At 46.1% G+C, this 19,542-nt stretch overlaps 1 protein-coding gene across 2 annotated transcripts in view; it reads left to right on the forward strand.

Annotated features, from left to right (window-relative positions):
- The window catches only part of IL1RAPL2 (interleukin 1 receptor accessory protein like 2), a 515,439-nt gene extending 496,578 nt beyond the window's left edge, over positions 1-18,861 (forward strand). For both annotated transcript variants that reach the window (XM_061598749.1, XM_061598748.1), the window contains 2 exons: positions 2,809-2,979; positions 17,132-18,861. In XM_061598749.1, the coding sequence (XP_061454733.1) occupies positions 2,809-2,979; positions 17,132-17,832 (872 nt within the window). In that variant the 3' untranslated portion in view covers positions 17,833-18,861. The remainder of the gene's footprint in view (positions 1-2,808; positions 2,980-17,131) is intronic.
- Positions 18,862-19,542: the final 681 nt, after the last annotated feature.

Consider the following 19,542-nt stretch of genomic DNA (forward strand, 5'->3'; position numbering starts at 1 on the left):
GCAACACTTAGCTCTGGAATGTAACCATTCGTGATCTGCCTCTATATAATGCAATGGAAGCTAATCCACTGAGCACATGGGGCGCTGTCCAACCAGACCCAGCCTGCCCTCAGCCAGCCCTCACTTGCCTTCCTGATTATTCAAAACCAGTCCAGGCGGGTAACACTGCCTGTCAGCTTCCTCCTCCTCCTTAGGCTCAGGGTGCCCTTGTACAACCCTGCAAGGAGGAAGATGAGGACAAAACTAGAATGAGTTGGCTCTGCCTGTCATTGGCTGCGGCTCCACGTATTGCTGGGCTCCCTGCCTTCTGCCCCAATGGGCACTAGCCTCCACTGTATCTAATTTTATGACAGGCTGGGAGATTCTTGCTTTAAACTGGATTTGCCATCATCCAGTTGCTGTGTCACACTCCATCGTTTACCGGGAAGGCTGAAGACTTTCATGCTCCCTGGGGGTTAAAAAGCTGATTTCCTTGTGCTAAGCGAAGTGTGCTGGGATCCAGCCTTGCCTCATCCATCATCTGTTCTTGCTCTCATATTGGAATCTGCCATCCCTGCTAGAACCAGTAACAGCTCACTGGAACACCTTGTTCTTGTCAGTAAGAAGGGAAATCAATTCTCTAACTGAGAAAATGAATCCCTGCACTTTCCTTGGGTCTCCCCATAAGTCACAACCAGATCTCTTTGATGGAAATTTGGGGAATTATCGTAACTGGAAGAACAGAAATGAAAAGTCAGGTTCTGATTGGCTATTTAGCCTCCCTTTAGTGCAAAGGATTGGTTATTTCATACTTGCTTCCACTGATCTCTTCTCCCTCCACCCCACTCTCAGCTGTTGTTGATCAAAATTGGTGCTTTATAAGCATTCTGTACTTTTTGTCTTCACCACATGAACTGTTTGATTTTTCATATTCTGTAAATAATGGGAGCTTCTTGCAAACACCTTCAGAGCTACCTATCGCAGTTGTATCTTTTCCCCCAATAGACTTAAGAAGTTATATAAGCGTTTGTGCTTGTGGATGAAAAATTGGGCTCTGATAAATGAATACATATACTGAAGTACTAGCTCCACTCTGTTCAACACTAGTTAGGCCTCACCTTGAGTACTATGTCTAGTTCTGGAACTGCACTTTAACAAGTATGCAGACAAACTAGAACAGGTTCAGAGGAGAGCAACAAGGATTATCAGGGGACTGGAAACAGAGCCCTGTGAGGAGATACTACAAGAACTGGGCATATTTAGACTTGAGAAGAGAAGAATGAGGGAAGATATGATAGCGCTCTTCAAGGACTTGAAAGTTTGTCACACAGAGGAGGGCCAGGATCTCTTCTCGATCATCCCACAGTGCAGGACATGGAATAATGGGCTCAAGTTACAGGAAGCCAGATTTCAGCTGAACATCAGCAAAAACTTCCTAACTGTTAGAGCAGTACGACAATGGAACCAGTTACCTGGGGAGATGGTGGGCTCTCCAACACTGGAGGCATTCAAGAGGCAGCTGGACAGCCACCTGTTGGGTATGCTTTAAGTTGGATTCCTGTGTAGAGCAAGGGGTTGGACTCGATGGCCTTACAGGCTCCTTCCAACTTACTATTCTATGATTCAAAATATTAAGACGGTTGAATATGCAATGTAATTGTGCATGAAGCTCAAGGACCACTGGTGGTCCACAGGCCACTGTTTGGGAATAGGGATGGGAGAGAAACTTCAGTTTGCATTTAAAGGTGAGCCTACTTAATTTGCACTTCCCAAAAAGAATACACAAACCAAATCACATCCTTCCTTCAAAATTTGCACTTCTCTGAATTTTGTGATGCAGTTCTCCAGCCAAGTAAAGGGTACAAAAATGCATGTACTAGGGGACAGTGTGCATAAAAATGCATACACTGGTGAAAATAATGTACAACAAATACAATATATTATATATTTTATATTGTTTTTGTAAACTTCTTGGAGGCTTTTGTCAATTAAAATGATATATGCATTTTGCCACGTAAAACAATAAATAAACAGAATGGGGTCCAGAATCTAAAATAAAACAACTGTGCCACCAATAGCAAGGCATAAGGACCTCACTGTGCTCTTGACTCCTGTGTCAAAGAGTGGTGTGAATATATCGATGCTCTTCCATTGAGGAGGGGGATAATCACCCCTTGAGCCATTGCTAACCCCCCCACACACACACACACAAACACACACGAACAGCAATGAACAAATCTCGTTCGAAAGGAAGTTTTCATAACTAGTCTCTTGATTGGGGTAAAGTGCCGGTTTGAAATGGCTCCTTTCATAAGAGGGCTGGGACCTGTATCAAATTTTCTGACAAAGAAGCAGATAATGGGTAACATGTGAGAGGACCCATACCTGAAACCCTTGAGAGATGTTGCCAGCCACTGTCAGCAATACTGAGCTAGATGGATCCAGGGTCTAACTCAAGTAGAAGACAGTCTCCTGTGTTCCTATAGAGAGCTACTATCTAGGCTCAGTGGTTGAGCATTTGCTTTGCATGCAGAAGGTCCCAGGTCCCATCTCCAGCATCTGCAGGTCAGGCTGGGAGAGATCCCTGCCAGAAACCCTGGAGAGCCACTGCCAGTCATTGTAGACAGTACTCAGCTAGATGGACCAATGGGTCTGACTCTGTGTAAGGCAGGTTCCTATACAGCTAGCTAGCATCCAAAGAATCCCAAATTTCCTTCATTATCTTGCCGCTACAATGACGGAACTCCTCTTTGGGAAAATGTTAGAACTGAGTCTTCTTCCTTTTCTATTCTTTTTTTAAAAAAATGTGATTTGTGGTTTTATTTATAGACAACAAGGAATACGACGCGTATCTCTCTTACACCAAAGTGGATCCAGACACACTAGACTGCGACAACAGCGAGGAGGAACAATTTGCCCTTGAAATCTTGCCAGATGTTCTGGAGAAGCATTATGGATACAAGCTCTTCATTCCGGATAGGGACCTGATCCCTACTGGGAGTAAGTACCCATCCCCTTGAGCTGTGAGACTTAAGTCTACGCAGAAGGCGCGTGCTGATTCTTGAGCTTCCACTTCCTTTTTATAGGGCTCACTCTGAAACTAGATGAAGTCCCAACTATAAGGAGGCTTGGCTGACAAGCTTTGCAAAAGGGTAGCTGGGCAAAGCTGCAAGCCAGGGACAGGGAACCTGTGGCCCTCCAGACGTTGCTGGACTACAGCTCCCATCATCCCTGCCCATTGGCCATGTTGGCTGGGGCTGATGAGAGCTGAAGTTCACCCACACCTGGAGGGCCACAGATTCCCATGACTGCTGTGTCCAGAGGATGAGAAAAAGGCTACTTTGCAAAAAAGGAAATCCTGGAGAGGAGAATCTCTTGGCAACTAGCAGTGTCAGCTCCAGGAACAAAAAGCACAGGAAGCTGCCTTATACCAAGGTAGACCACTGGTCCATCTAGCTCAACTACACTGACTGGCAGGATCTCTCCTGGGTTTCAAACAGGAGATCTCTCCCAGCCCCACCTGGAGATGCCAGGGATTGAACCTGGGAGCTTCTGCATGCAAAGCAAATGCTCTTCCACTGAGCTATGCAGAAAGATGCCACCTGTGGTCTCCCCTCCTACAGTAGGCCTTCCTCAGTCATGTCCCCACTGCCCGTTCACTTGCCTCTGGGCCCAGTCTGCACGCGTGTTCAGAAAGGGGGTGCAAATGACACAAAAGCTGCTGCTCAGTGCTGCCATTGCCTCTTCCCATGCCCTCTTTCAGCATGCAAGCAGTAACAAAAGGGCAGGTGGGGAGGCAGTGACATCACAGCAAAGAGGAGGAGAAGCAAAGCCTGGAGATTCTGGGAGTTGACAGTGGGCCCCTTGCAGAAGAATGGACATCAGCAGGTGCCCAGCCAGAATGGCCAGTGGTCAAGGATGATGGGAGATGTTGTTCAGCCACATCTGGAGGGCCAAAGGTCCCCAATCCTTGGTGAAGTGCCTGATTACTTGGATCCATTCCAGTCTGGCTTCAGGCTTGGCCATGGCACAGAAACTGTCTTGGTCACCCTGGTTGATGACATTTGTCGGGAGAAAGATAAGGGGAATGCAACCTGCTCGTTCTCCTTGATCTCTCAGTGGCTGTTGATACTGTTGACCACAGTATCCTTCTGGAACATCCTGAAGAGATAGGCTGGGGGCATTGTGCCTCAGTGGTTCTGCTCATACCTCCACAGATCCTTCCAAAAAGTAGTTATGGGAGGCTACTGTTCAGCACCATAGGAATTATCCTGTAATGTTCCTCAGGGTTTCATCTTGTCCCCCATACTATTTAACATCTATATGAAGCCACTGGGAGCTGTCATCTGGAGATTTGGAGTGAGGTGCCATCAATATGCAGCCATCAATATCTATCTCTACCTCTCTATTCATCTGAATCAGGAGAGGCAGTTGAGGTGTTGAACCGGTGCTTGGAGGCAGAGATGGACTGGATGTGGGCCAATAAATTGAGGCTGAATCCTGAAAAGACAAAGGTGTTATGTGTCCAGAGTTCTCATGTCCAGGAGGTGGAAAAACGGCCTGTTCTGGATGGAGTTGCTCTTTCCTTGAAGGAGCAAGTCTGCAGCCAGGGGATACCCCTTGATCCAACACTGTCACTGGAGGTTCAGGCAGCTTCAGTGGCTAGGAGTGCCATTTTCCAGCTCTGACTGGTTCACCAGCTTCAGCCCCTTTTGGACAGAGAAGATCTGGCCAATGTGTTCCATGCTCTGGTAACTTGCAGACTGGATTATTGCAATGTGTTCTACATAGGGCTGCCCTTGAAGATGACTCAGAAACTTCAACCGGTCTAAAATGCAGTGGCCAGATTACTGGCTGGGGTTTCCTTTGGAACTCATATAACCCCTGTTTTAAAACAGCTGCATTGGTTGCCAGTTCGTTTCCAGGCCCAGTTCAAGGTGCTCACATTAGTGTTTAAAGCCCTAAATGACTTAGGTCCCAAATATCTGAAAGATCACCTCCTTCCGTACAGATCCTCTCAGGTGTTGAGATCAACAGAGAGGGCCATTTTGGAAGCTCCACCACCTTCAGAAGTTCAAGGGGTGGTGGCCTAGGAGAGGGCATTCTCTGTGGCAGCCCCTAAGCCAGCCTTTCCCAACTAGTGTGCCTCCAGATGTTGTTGGACCACAACTCCCATCAGCCTCAGCTATTGGCAATGCTGGCTGAGGCTGATGGGAGTTGTGGTCCAACAACATCTGGAGGCACACTGGTTGGGAAAGGCTGCCCTAAGCTGTGGAACTCTCTCCCCACCAAGGTGGCAACTTCATTGTACAACTTTTGGCGAATGCTGAAGATGCACCTCTTTACCCTGGCCTTCAACACCTGAGATGTATAGGACCCACCCCATTTTCTGTGATGTTCAGGTGGTTTTTAACTGTTTTTAATCATGTGTTTAGAATTCTTGTAACCCGCCCTGCAACCTATGGGCATTTAATTCTAATTCCAATAATAATAACAATAACAATAACAATAACAACAACAACAACAACAACAACAACAATAATAATAGCCTCCACTGTGAGAGGTAGTATGCTTCTGAATACCCTTGCTGGAAATCACAGGAGAGGAAAGCACTGTTTTACTCAGGTCCTGCTTGCAGGCTTCCCATGGGCATCTGGTTGGCCACTGTGTTAACAGGAAGCTGGACTAGATGGGTCACTAGCCTGATCCAACAGGCTCTTCTTATCTTCTTCCCTTCCGTCAAAACAAATCCACATGCATATAAGGTATAACTGTACACCCCATGAAGTCATTAGGATGACAAATGTGTTTCTTGTACAGCTGCTGTTTTTCTGGGCTTAATTTATTTTTTTAAAGAAGACAGCAGAATCAAAGTATTTTAAGTCACAATTAATTTTATTCTTTTTTTATGAAGAGAACAAATGTTTTGAATGAATCAGCATCCATGCAGGTGCCTCACTAGACAGGATGGCATTTTTCTCTTTGTCCACCTGTCATTCAGACACTCCAGCAAAGACTCATCAGAATAATTTCAGAGAGTCATTAACCATAATCAGAAATACACATATGCTACCTGAAGACGTCAGTTCTCTCATTGCTGAGCATTGAGTGATATTCTGTTTCTTCCCTCCCTTTTAACTGAAAATCATTCAGGTTTTTGAAAGGAATTTGAATGCTTAATCTCCACCAAATGATGACAATGCAAAATATGGATTTGAAAGCAGGCTGTTTTTTTTCCCTGCACACAAAAAAAATTCCCTTGAGTTTGCAGTAAATAGATCCCTTATTTCCAATGGGAAAACAAAACTTCTTTTCATAGTCAGTACTTGAGTTGCCCACACAGTTCATTCATGGGGAATAGGCTAAGCAAAACCTCCAAATTCAGAGATGGTATACCTTCTAATACCAGATGCTGGGGGCAAACAGTGGGAGAAGGCTATTGCCTTCATGTATCAGGCTGACCACAGGAAACAGGATGCTAGTCTAGACAGACCTTTGGTCTGATCCAGAGCTTGGAAAAGTTTCTTTTTTGAACTACAACTCCCATCAGCCCCAGACAGCGCGATGCTGGCTGGGGCTGATGGGCGCTGTAGTTCAAAAAAGAAACTTTTCCAAGCTGTAGTCTGATCCAGCTGGGTTACTTTTGTTTTTAGCGGTGTTGGCACTTCAGGTTTGTGGCACTGCTGGAGTACTGCAGAGGGAGCAAGAGGACCAATGAATTTTTCAGTGACAGAATTAGGCCAATCTTGCCTGCTTTTCCAGCACTGTACTAATGAATGCTCTAACTCTGGGGTGAGCAGATCTCAGACTTGACAGAACTACTTTATTTTGTACCTCTAGATCCACCAAACAGAGCCAGAATTGCCCCTTCTCACATAGAGAAGGGATGGATGAGAATTTTGATACAGGTTGCATTTCAAGTCAAATTGATCAAATTCACAGTTTCGGAAACGATATGAGAACCGAAACACAGGCATCTTTTGAAATTCGCACTTATTTGAATTTTACAACGCAGTTTGCTAAACAAACAATGTTTACAAAAATGCATATGTTAGGGGAAAGCGTGCATAAAAATGAATAGAGGAGTAAAAATAACATGCAAAAATGTGTTAGAAGAAATTGCTTGCAAAAATGTCTACATTAGTCAAAAAACCCTCACAAAAGTGTTTATTAGGAGAAATTTGCACTAAAATTGAGAATTTTCATGAGGATCTTTTAAATAAAAAATTGCAAATCGCTGCAGAAATGTGGAGAACTCAAGTTAAGACTGGAAAAATGAGAAACTGAGAGAACAGAAATTTACAGATCGTTCCATCCTTAACATATAGTTAAGGCTCATGGGGTTTTTGAGCACACACTCAGCCCAGGAATTTGTTTACAGGACCAGAAGGGAATTGACAGTCCTTTTGCATACAAATCTGCTCCTTGCCCTGTATCCAATGTAGTGCTAAGTAACTCATTCTCAGCACAAGGATTTATGGTTGTGCAACAGAACTTGCCCCCTCCTTCCCTGCACAGCCCCTAACTTTTTTTCCCCAAACCTCCGGAGCAGATTTCAGAAGGGCATGGGGCACGTGCAGGAGGAGGAGAGGGGGGAAAGTTCCATTACGCATGCATAAATCCTTCTGCTAAAGCAATGAGTGCATTGGATATCATCCCTGGTTCCCGTCCCCCATCTTTTTTCATTTCAGAAATCTAATTTAGAAACAAAAGATGTTGTTGTTGTTGTTGCTTTCCTTGCACTACTCAGAAACTCTGCCCAATCTACCGCCAAGGTCTACCAGTAGAATCCAATCTACTTTTTTGCTTGCCTCTGATGTAGCTTAGTAGAAAAAAGGCAAAAGCATCACGAGTAATGGTCAGGGGGGGGAGTTGGCAGGTTTGGGGAGTGCAATTTACCTGGGAATGATGGCACACAGGCTTGAGGGAGGCAGCAAACTTCCATGGTGGACGGAATGGGTTGGATCCCAGGCAAGCCGCTCGGAAGGCCTCTGAGGCCAGCCCACAGGCCAAAGCTGTAGTCTTGATGGTTCACCACAAAGTGCGTGAGAACATAAGAAGAGCCTTCTGGATCAGGCCAGTGGCCTGTCTAATCTAGCATCATGTTCTCACAGCAGCCAACGAGATGCCCATGGGAAGTCCATAAGCAGGACCTGAGTGCAAGAGCACTCTCCCCTCCTGTGACTTCTGGCAACTGGTTTTCAGAAGCATAATGCCTCTGACTATGGTGGCAGAGTGCCTTCATTGTGGTTAGTAGCCATTGATAGCCCTATCCTCCTTGAATTGGTGAAGGAGCAGCTATGCAGGAAGCAGCTTCTAGTTCTAGACCTGGCAACCCCAGGCTTATCATCCTGGTCTGGGAAGGGAGATTCACATGCTGAAGCAGATTTTGCTTTGCATGTCCAAAAGGAAGGAGCACAACTCAGTGGTAGAACACAACCTTTGCATGCAGAAGGCATCCGGTTCACTCCCCGGATCTGGTAAGAAATGTCCTGCTGGATTAAAAGCAAAGGGTCTAACACAGGATAGGGAACCTGTGGCCTTCAGTCTGTTAGACTATGATTCCAATCTCCCCTGACCATCGGCCACACTTGGTAGGTCTGGTGGGAGTTGTAGTCCAACATCCGCAGGTTCCCCATCCCTGGTCCGTTCAAGCCTTTAAATCCAGGGTGGGTAACATTTCGCTTCTCAGATATTGTTGGACTACAGCTCTCATCATCCCTGACCATTAGTCATGTTGACTAGTGCTGCTGGGAGTTGGAGTCCAACAGCATCTGGAGGGTACCCGGCTCCCCCCCTGTTTTAAATGGAGAAGCGGAGGGTCTCAGATAGCAGGTGATGGGAACCCCCGCTTGCCTGCGACTCTGGAGATCTGCTGCCCATGAGAGAAGATGATTCTGAATCTGAGCTAGATGGACCAATCATCTCACTCAATATATGGCAGCTTCAGATGTTCACATATTTGGACAATGAAGCTGGCTGCATCTTTTGATGGCAGTGTGCATCCCCATCCGGGGTCATAGGAACTTAGGAAGCTGCCTTATGCTGAGTCAAACCACTGGTCCATCTAGCTCAGTATTGTCTACACTGACTGGCAGCTGCTGTCCAGGGTTTCAAGCAGGAGTCTCTCCCAGCGCTACCAGGAGAAGCCAGGGACTGAACATGGGACCTTCGACACGCAAAGCAGATGCTCTTCCACTGAGCAGTGCCCCTTCCCAAATAGGTCACTCACTATTGCATGTAACAGAAGTAGTTTACAACAATCTCTGCAAACTTTTGAAGAATTTAATAACAGTATTTTTAAAAAAACTGGGAAGTTTTGCAAAATGATTACACCCAACTCTTTTCTTGTTTAATAATAAAAAAAAAACTTGCCCACTAAAATGACAAGACAGGGAAAAGGCTGATGTGCTGGTACTTTCTTCAGGCTGCTGCGCAGAAAACTGTGATTGAAACAAAGGCATTGCCCTCTTGCTCACACCAACGACTTCATTCTTTCTCAGAGAGGAAAGGTTAAGCTTGTCAGAGTGTGTCTTTAGATCTGGCCTCACAGGCCAGCAAAAGCTGCCCCCTGTTGTTCTTTCCTTGCCTGTGGGGTTGGCCGAGGTGACAAGAAACAGGGCATCGGTTCCACCTGCTACCCTTGGGGATAAACGCCCAGCAAGAAGGAGGAGGAGTGCAGGTCAAGAAAGCTGTCAGTTCTGACTGTGATGCCAAAGGATTGCACAGCCTTAGGAAAATACATGCTGGGCCAAAGCATTTAATGCCTTGGATGTCTCAGTATCCAGTAATTTCTTTTCAGCGTACACAGACCAGTCCACTGCAGCAGAAGCAGGGTATCAACAAACTGCATAGCACAGTGCCCAGAAACGTGAATTGTGGCAGGGTTTACTCTATTTTGCACACTGTGAATGTGCAACGTGAAATAAGTTTTTTGTGCAGTTGAGCATATGGGATTTAATAAGGAGCAAGGTAGTTTCTAAAAAAGAAGTAGATGAGCAAAGATAAAGAGAAACAGAAACTGAATATAAATACTGGTTCTTCATAACCTAATACTATCAGTCAGTGGTTTTTTTGGGGGGGGAATGAGGCGCCGATACTCATATCTTGATCAAAGTACTGTGGGTGCCCTCACAAAATGGCTGGCCTGGGCAGCAAAGAAGGGTTGCTGGTACTCCATACTGATGAGCACTGTCACCAAAAAAGAGCTGCTTTGGGATAAATTTAAGGTCAGTTTTTATGATGTTTTAAAGTGTTTTTAGTGCTTCTGTTTGCCGCCCTGGGCTCCAGCTGCGAGGAAGGGTGGGATATAAATCAAATAAATAAATAAATTTGGAACAAATTGCTTGACTAATTCAAGGGCGGGCAGTGTGCTGGCTGCTTGTGCAGTAGGGGGAAAAAGCTTAGAATAAACCCTGAATTGTGGGGTGTGATGTGATGTACCTGGCTCTCAAAACACTGATATATGACCGCATTGCACCACCTGAGATGGGTTGCCACCGCTCTCTTCCACCCACTGCCACCACCACTGACAGCAACCTCCTAGGATTTCCAGGACCATCGTTATGCTTCAATGCTGCACTGTGAGGAAGGGGGGGGGTCCTTCCTCAGAGTGGGGCATTATAGGAGACATCATCCGTACCCCATCCGTTAGCCGCAGCAGGATCAGTAGTGGGCAGAAATGGTGCCAAGTGCAACAGGCAGGCCTGCAGGTGGGAAATGGGGCTGCAATCCACCACCCCTCCTAATCTGTTACCTGAGCCATGTGGCTCACTGTGACTCACTACGGAGCTGGTCCTGATCCCTACCAAATTTGAATTGCAAGGTAGTCAAAAATGTGCCCATAATTTTACGATTGGCCAAACTGGTTTTCATGTATTTGATTTTATTTGCTTATTTATAGGCTGCCTGCCACAGTAGACCATACTCTTGCATCTTTTCTACAGGAGTGATGGGGAACTTGTGGCCCTCCTGACGTTGCTGGACTCCAACTCCCATCAGTCCCAGCCAGCATGGCCAATGGTCAGGAATAATGGGAGTTGTCGTGCAGCAACTCCTGGAAGGCCACATGTTTCCCATCTCCGGCCTATACGGTATGCACTTTCTTGTCCTTTGGGAAACACTGGAAAATCTGGGTGTTTTTTTCATGCCAGTAAAGGGAGAATGGAGAATAAGAAAAGCTCTGTTGGATCAGATTACACATCCATAAGACCATAAGAAGAGCCTAACTGCTGGATCAGGCCAATGGCCCATCTAATCCAGCATCCAATGGCCCATCTAGTCCAGCATCCTGTTCTCACAGTGGGCAGCCAGATCCCTATGAGATCAGCAGGTGGTATTCAGAAACATACTGCTTCTGACTGTGGAGGGAGAGCATAGCCATCATGGCTGGTACCCTTTGATAGCCTTATCCTCCATGAGTTGGTCTAATCCTTTTTTAAAGCCATCCAGGTTGGTGGCCATCCATCATGTCCAACAGTGGCCAACCAGGTACATCTGGCCATGAATGTTATGCCGTAGGCAGAGATAGCCTTTCCCTTTTGTTTATCCCCATTATCTGGTATTCAGAGGTATATTGTCTCTGCACATTGAGGTTCAGTTTCATTGTCATGGCCTATAATCCTTGACAGACTTCCATGAATATGTGTATTTCTTTGGGGGTGGACCCCCCCCAAAAAAGAAAGGAACCTAAATTGTTTTTCTGTAAACTTTATTCCTATTGAACCCTGATTCTGTATTGCAGTTGGCCAAATACCCTGGGAAGATGTTATGGGGACCAGTAAAAGCACATTCATAGAAGTATTTCTCTCTCTCTCTCTCTTTTGTGTCACAGCAGGGAATTAAATGGGGGTTGCAAGTGTCTACTGCCATGTTGGTTTTCTGGGGATGACATGCAAAGCAGATGCGCATGACTCTATACGGGCCACTTGCTATGCTACTTGCCACATGGTGGTGTTACTCTCCACTTCATTGAAAGTCTCTAGAATGCAAAGGATAAAGGTGAATCCATCTGCACTGATTTCTAATCCAAAGGCAGTGCATCAATGGCAAGCTTATATGCTTTTCCCCAGAACTAATACTAAAATTCAGTGGAACAACTAAGACCTTCACCAGACTTTTGCTAGACTCACTGTTTTCCTCTCCCAGCCTAGTTTGTGAGAAATACCACATTAAAATTAAATATGTGCATACATTTGATCCTATCAAAATGCTGGTGCACCAATTACAAGTCTTCTGCACCAATTATTTGCAAAACAGTGGCATTTATACTAATACAGCAGGGATCAGGACACTGTGGCCCTCCGGATGTTGTTGGGTTACAATTCCCATCATCCCTGCCCACTGGCCATACTGGCTGTGGCTGATGGGAGATGGAGTCCAACAACATTGGAGGCCACAGGTATCTCTGTTCTAGAGGCTTGTTACTGCCAGCCCATAAAAACCACCATACTATTTATTTCTTTATTGCCAGTCCACACAACCAAAATTGTATGTGGGATGAGTTCCACCCGGAACAACCCCTGCAATGTGCTCTTTCTTCTGCAGGCTCTTCTTCCAACTGGTGCGCCTATCTTCCAATGGAAGGAGAGTTGAAAGAAGTAAGTCGAGTAGGACTTCTGCTAGTCCTCCTCTCAACCAGGGGGCCGTGGATGACATGGGAGGGGACTGTCTGCCCAGTTCTTCTTGTCTGCCCTTCTCCAGCCAATCAGGTCCTGTGAAGACAGCAAGCCATAGTGCAGTGAAGCTGTCTGGGTGGGGTGGGGGAAATTTTGTTTGGCGTTTGGAAAATATATTTGCCGAGTGCTTTCCAAACTTTTTTTTTAAAGCGTCACAAACCAAAATCTGGTGGCTCCAAGGGTCCATTTCATGTCATGTCTACAGTCCAACAGAGGGCAACAATGAGGCTGGGCAATGGCTGGTTGTGTTCTTCATACATCATCCAACTCTGTCCCCATCTGCACTATACACTTAAAGCAGTATCACGCCACTTTAAACAGTAATGGTTTCCTCCAAAGAGTCCTGGGAACTGTGGTTTGTGAAGGGTGCTGAGAGTTGTTAGGAAACCCCCTGTTTCCCTCCCAGAGCTACAATTCTCAGAGATCCCTGGGAACTGCAGCTCTGTGAGGGGAATAGGGGTCTCCTAACAACTCTCAGCACCCTTTACAAATGACAGTTTCCAGGATTCTTGGAGAAAACCATGATTGTTTAAGTGGTATGATACTGCTTTAATGTATAGTGCAAATGGGGCCTCTGAAGTGGAAGGAAGGGATTATCTTGTCAATAGCAATGGACAGAAAAAAATAATATTTTTTATGCATGTACTAGTGCTCTCTCTTTGTCCTTCAGTCTCTTTCTTATTAAAAAGAATAGATTGGGACAATATCACTGGATCATCTTGAATTGCACCCCTCTTTGTGGCCAATTATAAGCAACAGCAGTTCATAAAATATCTATAAAAGATGCCACCTGCATTTGGATTGCTAGATAATTCTTCCCTAAGCACATCTCCAGTATAAACGCACACGCCTTAAAACATCCTTATCTTATGTGTCAGTCCCAGAAGCATAAAAACAGATTGTCTGAGCTGGCATTCCAAGGCACTCAGCTGATTAACAACGTCTGTGCTTTGCCAACATTACACTGATCTATAAGCAAAGCCATGTGAACTCCTGCAAAAGAAATACAACCCAGATCAAAATTCTGCTCCAGGAAAAACTGGAATAAATAAATTGTGCCAATGTATATGTTTCCCTTCATTTGCATAGTTGACTCTGCAGCTGCCGGCCATGGGAGGAGGGGCTCTGAACTAGGTGTGGTGTCATGATGGTGACTAGAGCAGGGGTGGGGAACCATTCCAAGGGCCACATTCCCTTCTGGGCAATCTTACAGGGGCCACATGCCAATGGTAGGCAGGTCCAGAAACAAAAGTGGGCAAAGCAATTAATGTAAATTTTATCTTTGGACAGCAAACTAGTTTCTAATCCTCCATTGAGGAATTACCAGAGTTCAGGAACACGTTCCAGCCAGGCAAAACCAGCCAAGGAGGGTGCAAGGCAGAGCCAGTGGGGTGGAATGGCTGGGAGGGTGTGTGGCCTGGAGAGAGTCCCAAGGACCAGATAAAGAGGCTTAGAGGGCCACATTTGGCCCCTGGGCCTGAGGTTCCCTACCATAGAAACAGAATAGTAGAGTTGGAAGGATCCTATAAAGCCATTGAGTCCACACCCCTGCTCAATGCAGGAATCCAACTTAAAGCAATGGACTAGAGACACAGCTGGATGGGGATCAGGAGGCATAGGCTCTGGGGCCAAAATCTTAGGGAAACACAGCAGGCAATGGAATGTAAGCCAAGGACAGCAAAGTACCAATGCCAAGGCAATGCCCAGAGCTAACCTGAAATTTTTTAGAGCCCTACCGGGTCAAAGGAGACCTCTGTTGCCTGGGTGACCAGAGGCACCCTGGAACCTGGAAAGACGTTGTAGTCCTGGTCAGTGGTGGCTGGTGGCTCCATGTCAGTGGGGCAGTGAAATCCACTCCATGTCCAAACTTTCAAGGAGCTGTCCAGGGTGCTGGACAACTCTTTAGTCAGCAGTCCTGAGCAGCTCATTGCAAGAAGCAGGTTCAAGTGTGGACCTGGTGGCTCTCAGCATGTGGGCAGCTGTCAGAGCTGGGCCGTAAGCAGATGACAAGTGAGAGCCTGGAACAAAGAGCCAGAAGTGGCCATCCGAGATTTGGACCCAGTGAGAACACTGCTTAGAGGTTGGTCCACTAAGGCAGATGGGGAATTGCCCCTCCAGGCTTCGTTTACCCTCAGCCACCCCAGCCACCCACCTGCCTCCTCCATGACTTACTTACATCCTTAATAGGGGGCAGCCCTGGCTGTGTCAGGCCCAGGATGTGACTCAGGAACCAGACCAACGATTGCAGTTAATTCACGTTTTATTAGGGTAATGTCCAAACAAAGACTGCGTTTTCTCATGAATCAATACAGGGATACAGGTCCTGCGGCATTGGGAGAAAGTTGACAGAGCAAGGGACTTCTTCCCGCCTGTTCTTTAAGAAGGGGCCAAACGGGCGCGCAATCTTTCGCTCCTCCTTAACTGCCCCTCAGGTACTGCCCGCCTTCCCCCCCTTCTCTCCTGTCTTTTCAGCTGTCTGCGTGTGCGCGGTGAGGGGGGAAGCATCACCCCCTCCTCTTCTGAAGTTTCCGATTCCAGGATGGGGGATAGGGGAGGGGCTGATGGTAAACTGCCTCCCCGCTTTTTGGCTGTGAGCAGCCCTCCCTCTTCCCCCTCTTGCTCTGAGCCTGAAAGAGGGGGAGGCGTGAGAATGTCCAGGGAGGGCTCAGGCTCCCTGTTGCTAAGCAACCTTATCACTGGCAGTTCCTCTGTTTCGTCTTCGCTCCAAAGGGGGGAAGTTCCTTCCCTCTGCCATCCATCCGAATACTCTTCTCCCAAATCTCCGGGATCCAGCTCCCCGGGATTGGGACCCCAGCTCTGCCTTCCGACAGGCTGCCAGTTTCCCCCTCCTTAACTTCAGTGTTGCCCTTGTGGAACTCACCAGGGAGGAGGATGGAAGCAAAACTAGAAAATTAGTGGGCTCTGCCTGTCATTGGCTCTGGTTCCACCTATTGTTTGGGCTCCCTGCCTTCCACCTTACCGGTCCCAGGGGCCACCAGGCACCACTGGGAAAAAGTCTCAGCCTGATGAGGAAGCATTTATAGACTTTCCAGGACCAGGGGGACAGGGAGACCAATGACAATTCTGGGTGGGCAGACTTTCCTGGAATCTAGAAACACTTTAACATTCCAACATTCTGTGGTGCATCACACAAAAGAGCAATACACAGATCTATGGCTTCCCAGTACTAGGCACCTTTATAAGACAAGTTACTAGTCAAAACAGACATCAGCATGTGTGGCTAAAGCTGCATGCAACCTGCAACTCACAACCCGTTTATCGTTTACGTGAGTGGGATCATGTTGCTGGAGCATTTGACCAATGTTTGTTGTGGTTAACCATACAATGTGCAAATGGGAGATGGACATCCCCAAATATTAAGGGACTCGTGGTAGGAACTCAGGAAACTGCCTCGTAGCAAGTCAGACTATATGCCCATCTAGGCCAGTTTTGTCCTTTGAGAACATGGAAGCTTCCTTATACCAAGTCAGACCATCGGTCCATCTAGCTCAGTATTGTCCACACTAACTGGCAGCAGCTCTCCAAGGTTTTAGGCAAGGGTCTCTCCCATCCCTACCTGGAGATGTTGGCGATTGAACCTCAGAACTTCTGCATGCAAAGCAGATGCTGTGCCACTCAGCTATGGCCCTTGCCCTGTTCTAACCAGCAACATCTTTACAGGGTCTCAGGTGGACATATTTCCCATCTTCTCTAACCAAGATCCTTTTTAGAGATGCTAGAAATTGAATCCGGAATGCAAAGCATATGCTCTACCACAGAGCTATGGGGAAGGCTTTGTGGTAAAGCATCTGCCTTCTGTGCAGAAGGTCCCAGGTTCAGTCCCCAACATCTCCAGGTAGGACTGTGAAATACCCCTGACTGAAACCCTGGATGCCACTGCCCGTCATCATAGACAATACTGAGCTAGATGGACCAATGATCTCACTTAGTATAAGGCAGTTTCCTATGACCCTATGGTCCCATCCAGAGAAGTTATAATGTCTATTTGGAGATGTGCATTGGCCCTTCACATTTCAGGTGTTTTCTTGCAACAAATACCTGTCAACCACTAGGATACTAGTGGAGCAAGAGATGGCTGAGCTACCCTAGCCAGAAGCTCCCGACTTCTCCACAGGAGATGCAAAAATCAGGGGACACTTAAGACACAGAGGATGAAGAATCATCTCCTGACTGTGATGGGGAGAAGCAGAGCTTGGAAAAGTTACTTTTTTAAACTACAACTCCCATCAGCCCCAGCCAGCATGGCCACTGGATTGGGCTGATGGGAGTTGTCGTTCAAAAAAGTAACTTTTCCAAGCTCTAGAAGTGATTTTGGATCAACTGTAAAGGCTGCTTGTAAAGCTCTCCAAGGTAGAAGGGAGCATTATTTCCCAACTTGAACTGTAAGGCTAATCTTTTTTCTACAGTGTATATTTTTCTTGATTTCACTGTCTGTCTCTTCTTCTGGTTTACAGCATACCTTGAAGATCTCTCCAGATGCATAGAACAAAGCCGAAGACTCATTGTCGTCCTAACTCCAGAATACATTCTCAGGAGAGGGTGGAGTATTTTTGAGATGGAAAACAGACTCCATAACATGCTCGTCAGTGGAGAAATCAAAGTGATTTTCATTGAGTGCCCTGAATTAAAAGGCAAAGTGAATTACCAAGAAGTAGAATCTTTAAAGCACACCATTAAACTTTCCTCAGTCATCAAGTGGAACGGTCCGAAAAGCAGCAAACTGAATTCAAAGTTTTGGAAGAGCTTGCTCTACGAAATGCCTGCAAAGAAGAAAGAGGTTTTGTCTCGGCGCCAAGTCCTGGATTCTGCCGAACAGGGTCTCTTTGGGGATCTCCAGACGATGCCTTCCATTGCTGTGACGGATGCCTCTGCTTCTTTGGTTGCATCTCAAGCAGACTTGGCTGATTACCAACAACCGGATCCAGTGGAAACGAGACATTATTGCAGAGGATATGAGTACGACATGCAATCTGCAACCTTGCCATTAGCTGCCATAAGCAGTAATCACCACACTTACTGTAACATACCCTTGACGCTGCTCAATGGGCAGCTACCTCTTAGCAACAGCATGAAAGACAAGCGAGAGTTTCATAGGAACAACCCCTTGCTCCCACTCTCAACAAGAGAGCTTAGTTTCACCAGCGATATATGGTAGCAAAGAACTAAACGTCCTGACACTGGCTTATTGAGCATCAGTGTGATAGATTCTTAAAGGACCTTGAACCCATATAAGATCAGGTGCCAAAATATTTTGCCAAGTCACAAGTAACTCACTTTTATACTTGAACCTCTTTGTTTACATTTCGAAAACGATTAGCAATTGGGAGGCATGGGAACCTACTTTTGTAGCTCATAAATAAGTTCATATCTTTTAATGTACAGTTTTATTGCTTATTTATAAAAAAAAATTATAGGCCATTGGAGAGTATTTTGACGTAGGGTTTTCAGCCTGAAAATGGACAGATATGTGACAATCCATATTTATTTATTAGTACTACAGAGATATAACTGGATTTTGTTTTTTTTTTAGAAAGAGCATTAGGTAACAACAACACCACAGTTTGCAAATTTGAACCACAACAAGCTACAAAAAGGAATTGTTGTCATTTCAAATCACACCTCGAGGACACATTCCTATAAAAGGCAATATTTTAGGAGATCTTTCCTATAATATTATCACCAACAGGGATTGGAAGATGGTCCACGTGAACTTCTGTGGGTGACAGTCTTTAGTTTTCATTCATTCAGCGATTCCTGTGTTTGGAAAATACACCACCCACTTTGCATCTTTCATTGTTTCATTCTGAAGATATTTCTTAAACCTCCTTGATGGTTGCCATTGTGCTTTTTCTTAAACAACTTCTTGGGAAGTTTGACAGCTGTTTAGTTTCTGTAGGGTTTTCTTTAAGCTTGCTTAAACTAGCTTTGCAGGTTTCTAAGAACTTTAACATTTTACGTACCAATGGGATCGTCTTGTTATTCAACCGCTGATTTGAACATTTCTTAGACTTCTTGACCTTGTAAGATTTGTATTAATGGTAATGTAAATTTTGCACAGGAGTATTATTTTTCTCTCTGTTTTCCAGATTTAAAGGTGTAACAACTTACAAATCGACATTTGACAGAGAATGTCGGCAATAGAAAAAAATACAGCAATACAAACAAAAGTACTGAATTGTTCGGGTTACCAGTGGTATAACTTCAGTTGCATTGATAATCACCTAAAACAGCAGGGACAGTTTACACCCTGTGGATACAATCCAGTAAATGATTCATTGTGAGCAAGTTCCATTGCATTGTTTTCAATGGGACACTTCTCCACAGGAGATGCAAAAATCAGGGTCAGTTCTTATCAGTGCCGACTGGTGCCCAGTGGGACTGGTAGGGCAGAAGACAAGGAGACCAAGAGTAGGTGAAACCAGAGCCAATGATCAGCAGGGCCAACTCCTGGCTGGCTGTATGTACGAAGGCAGGTAGATGAGAACTGGCTGAAGGCAGATGGAGGTTGGTGGGGCAGTGCCTCATTTGCCCTAATGGAGCAACTGCCGCTGGTTCTTATTTTACAGGAACAACATTGTTGCTCTTCCATTACAGCTTCATCCCATGCCACTTCTACAATGTTAGAAGGAGGCTCATCACATGGGAAGGGCCAACAACGTGGCTACATCCTGCAACAGCATTACCAGTCAGTGGCGTCGCTAGGGTTGGTGTCACCCAGTGCGGGGCCTGACGGCCGCACTGACTGTCTGCCAGGATGCCCTGATTGGCGGCTCTGAGCTGTCGGCAGGCCGGCAAGGACATTCCCCCGAGCCCCGCCCAGCCCCAGCCCACTGCGGGGAGGGGCTCACCTGCCCACTTGCCCAGA

The sequence above is a fragment of the Rhineura floridana genome, chromosome 16 (assembly GCF_030035675.1).
Source record: "Rhineura floridana isolate rRhiFlo1 chromosome 16, rRhiFlo1.hap2, whole genome shotgun sequence".
Taxonomy (NCBI): Eukaryota; Metazoa; Chordata; class Lepidosauria; order Squamata; family Rhineuridae; genus Rhineura; species Rhineura floridana.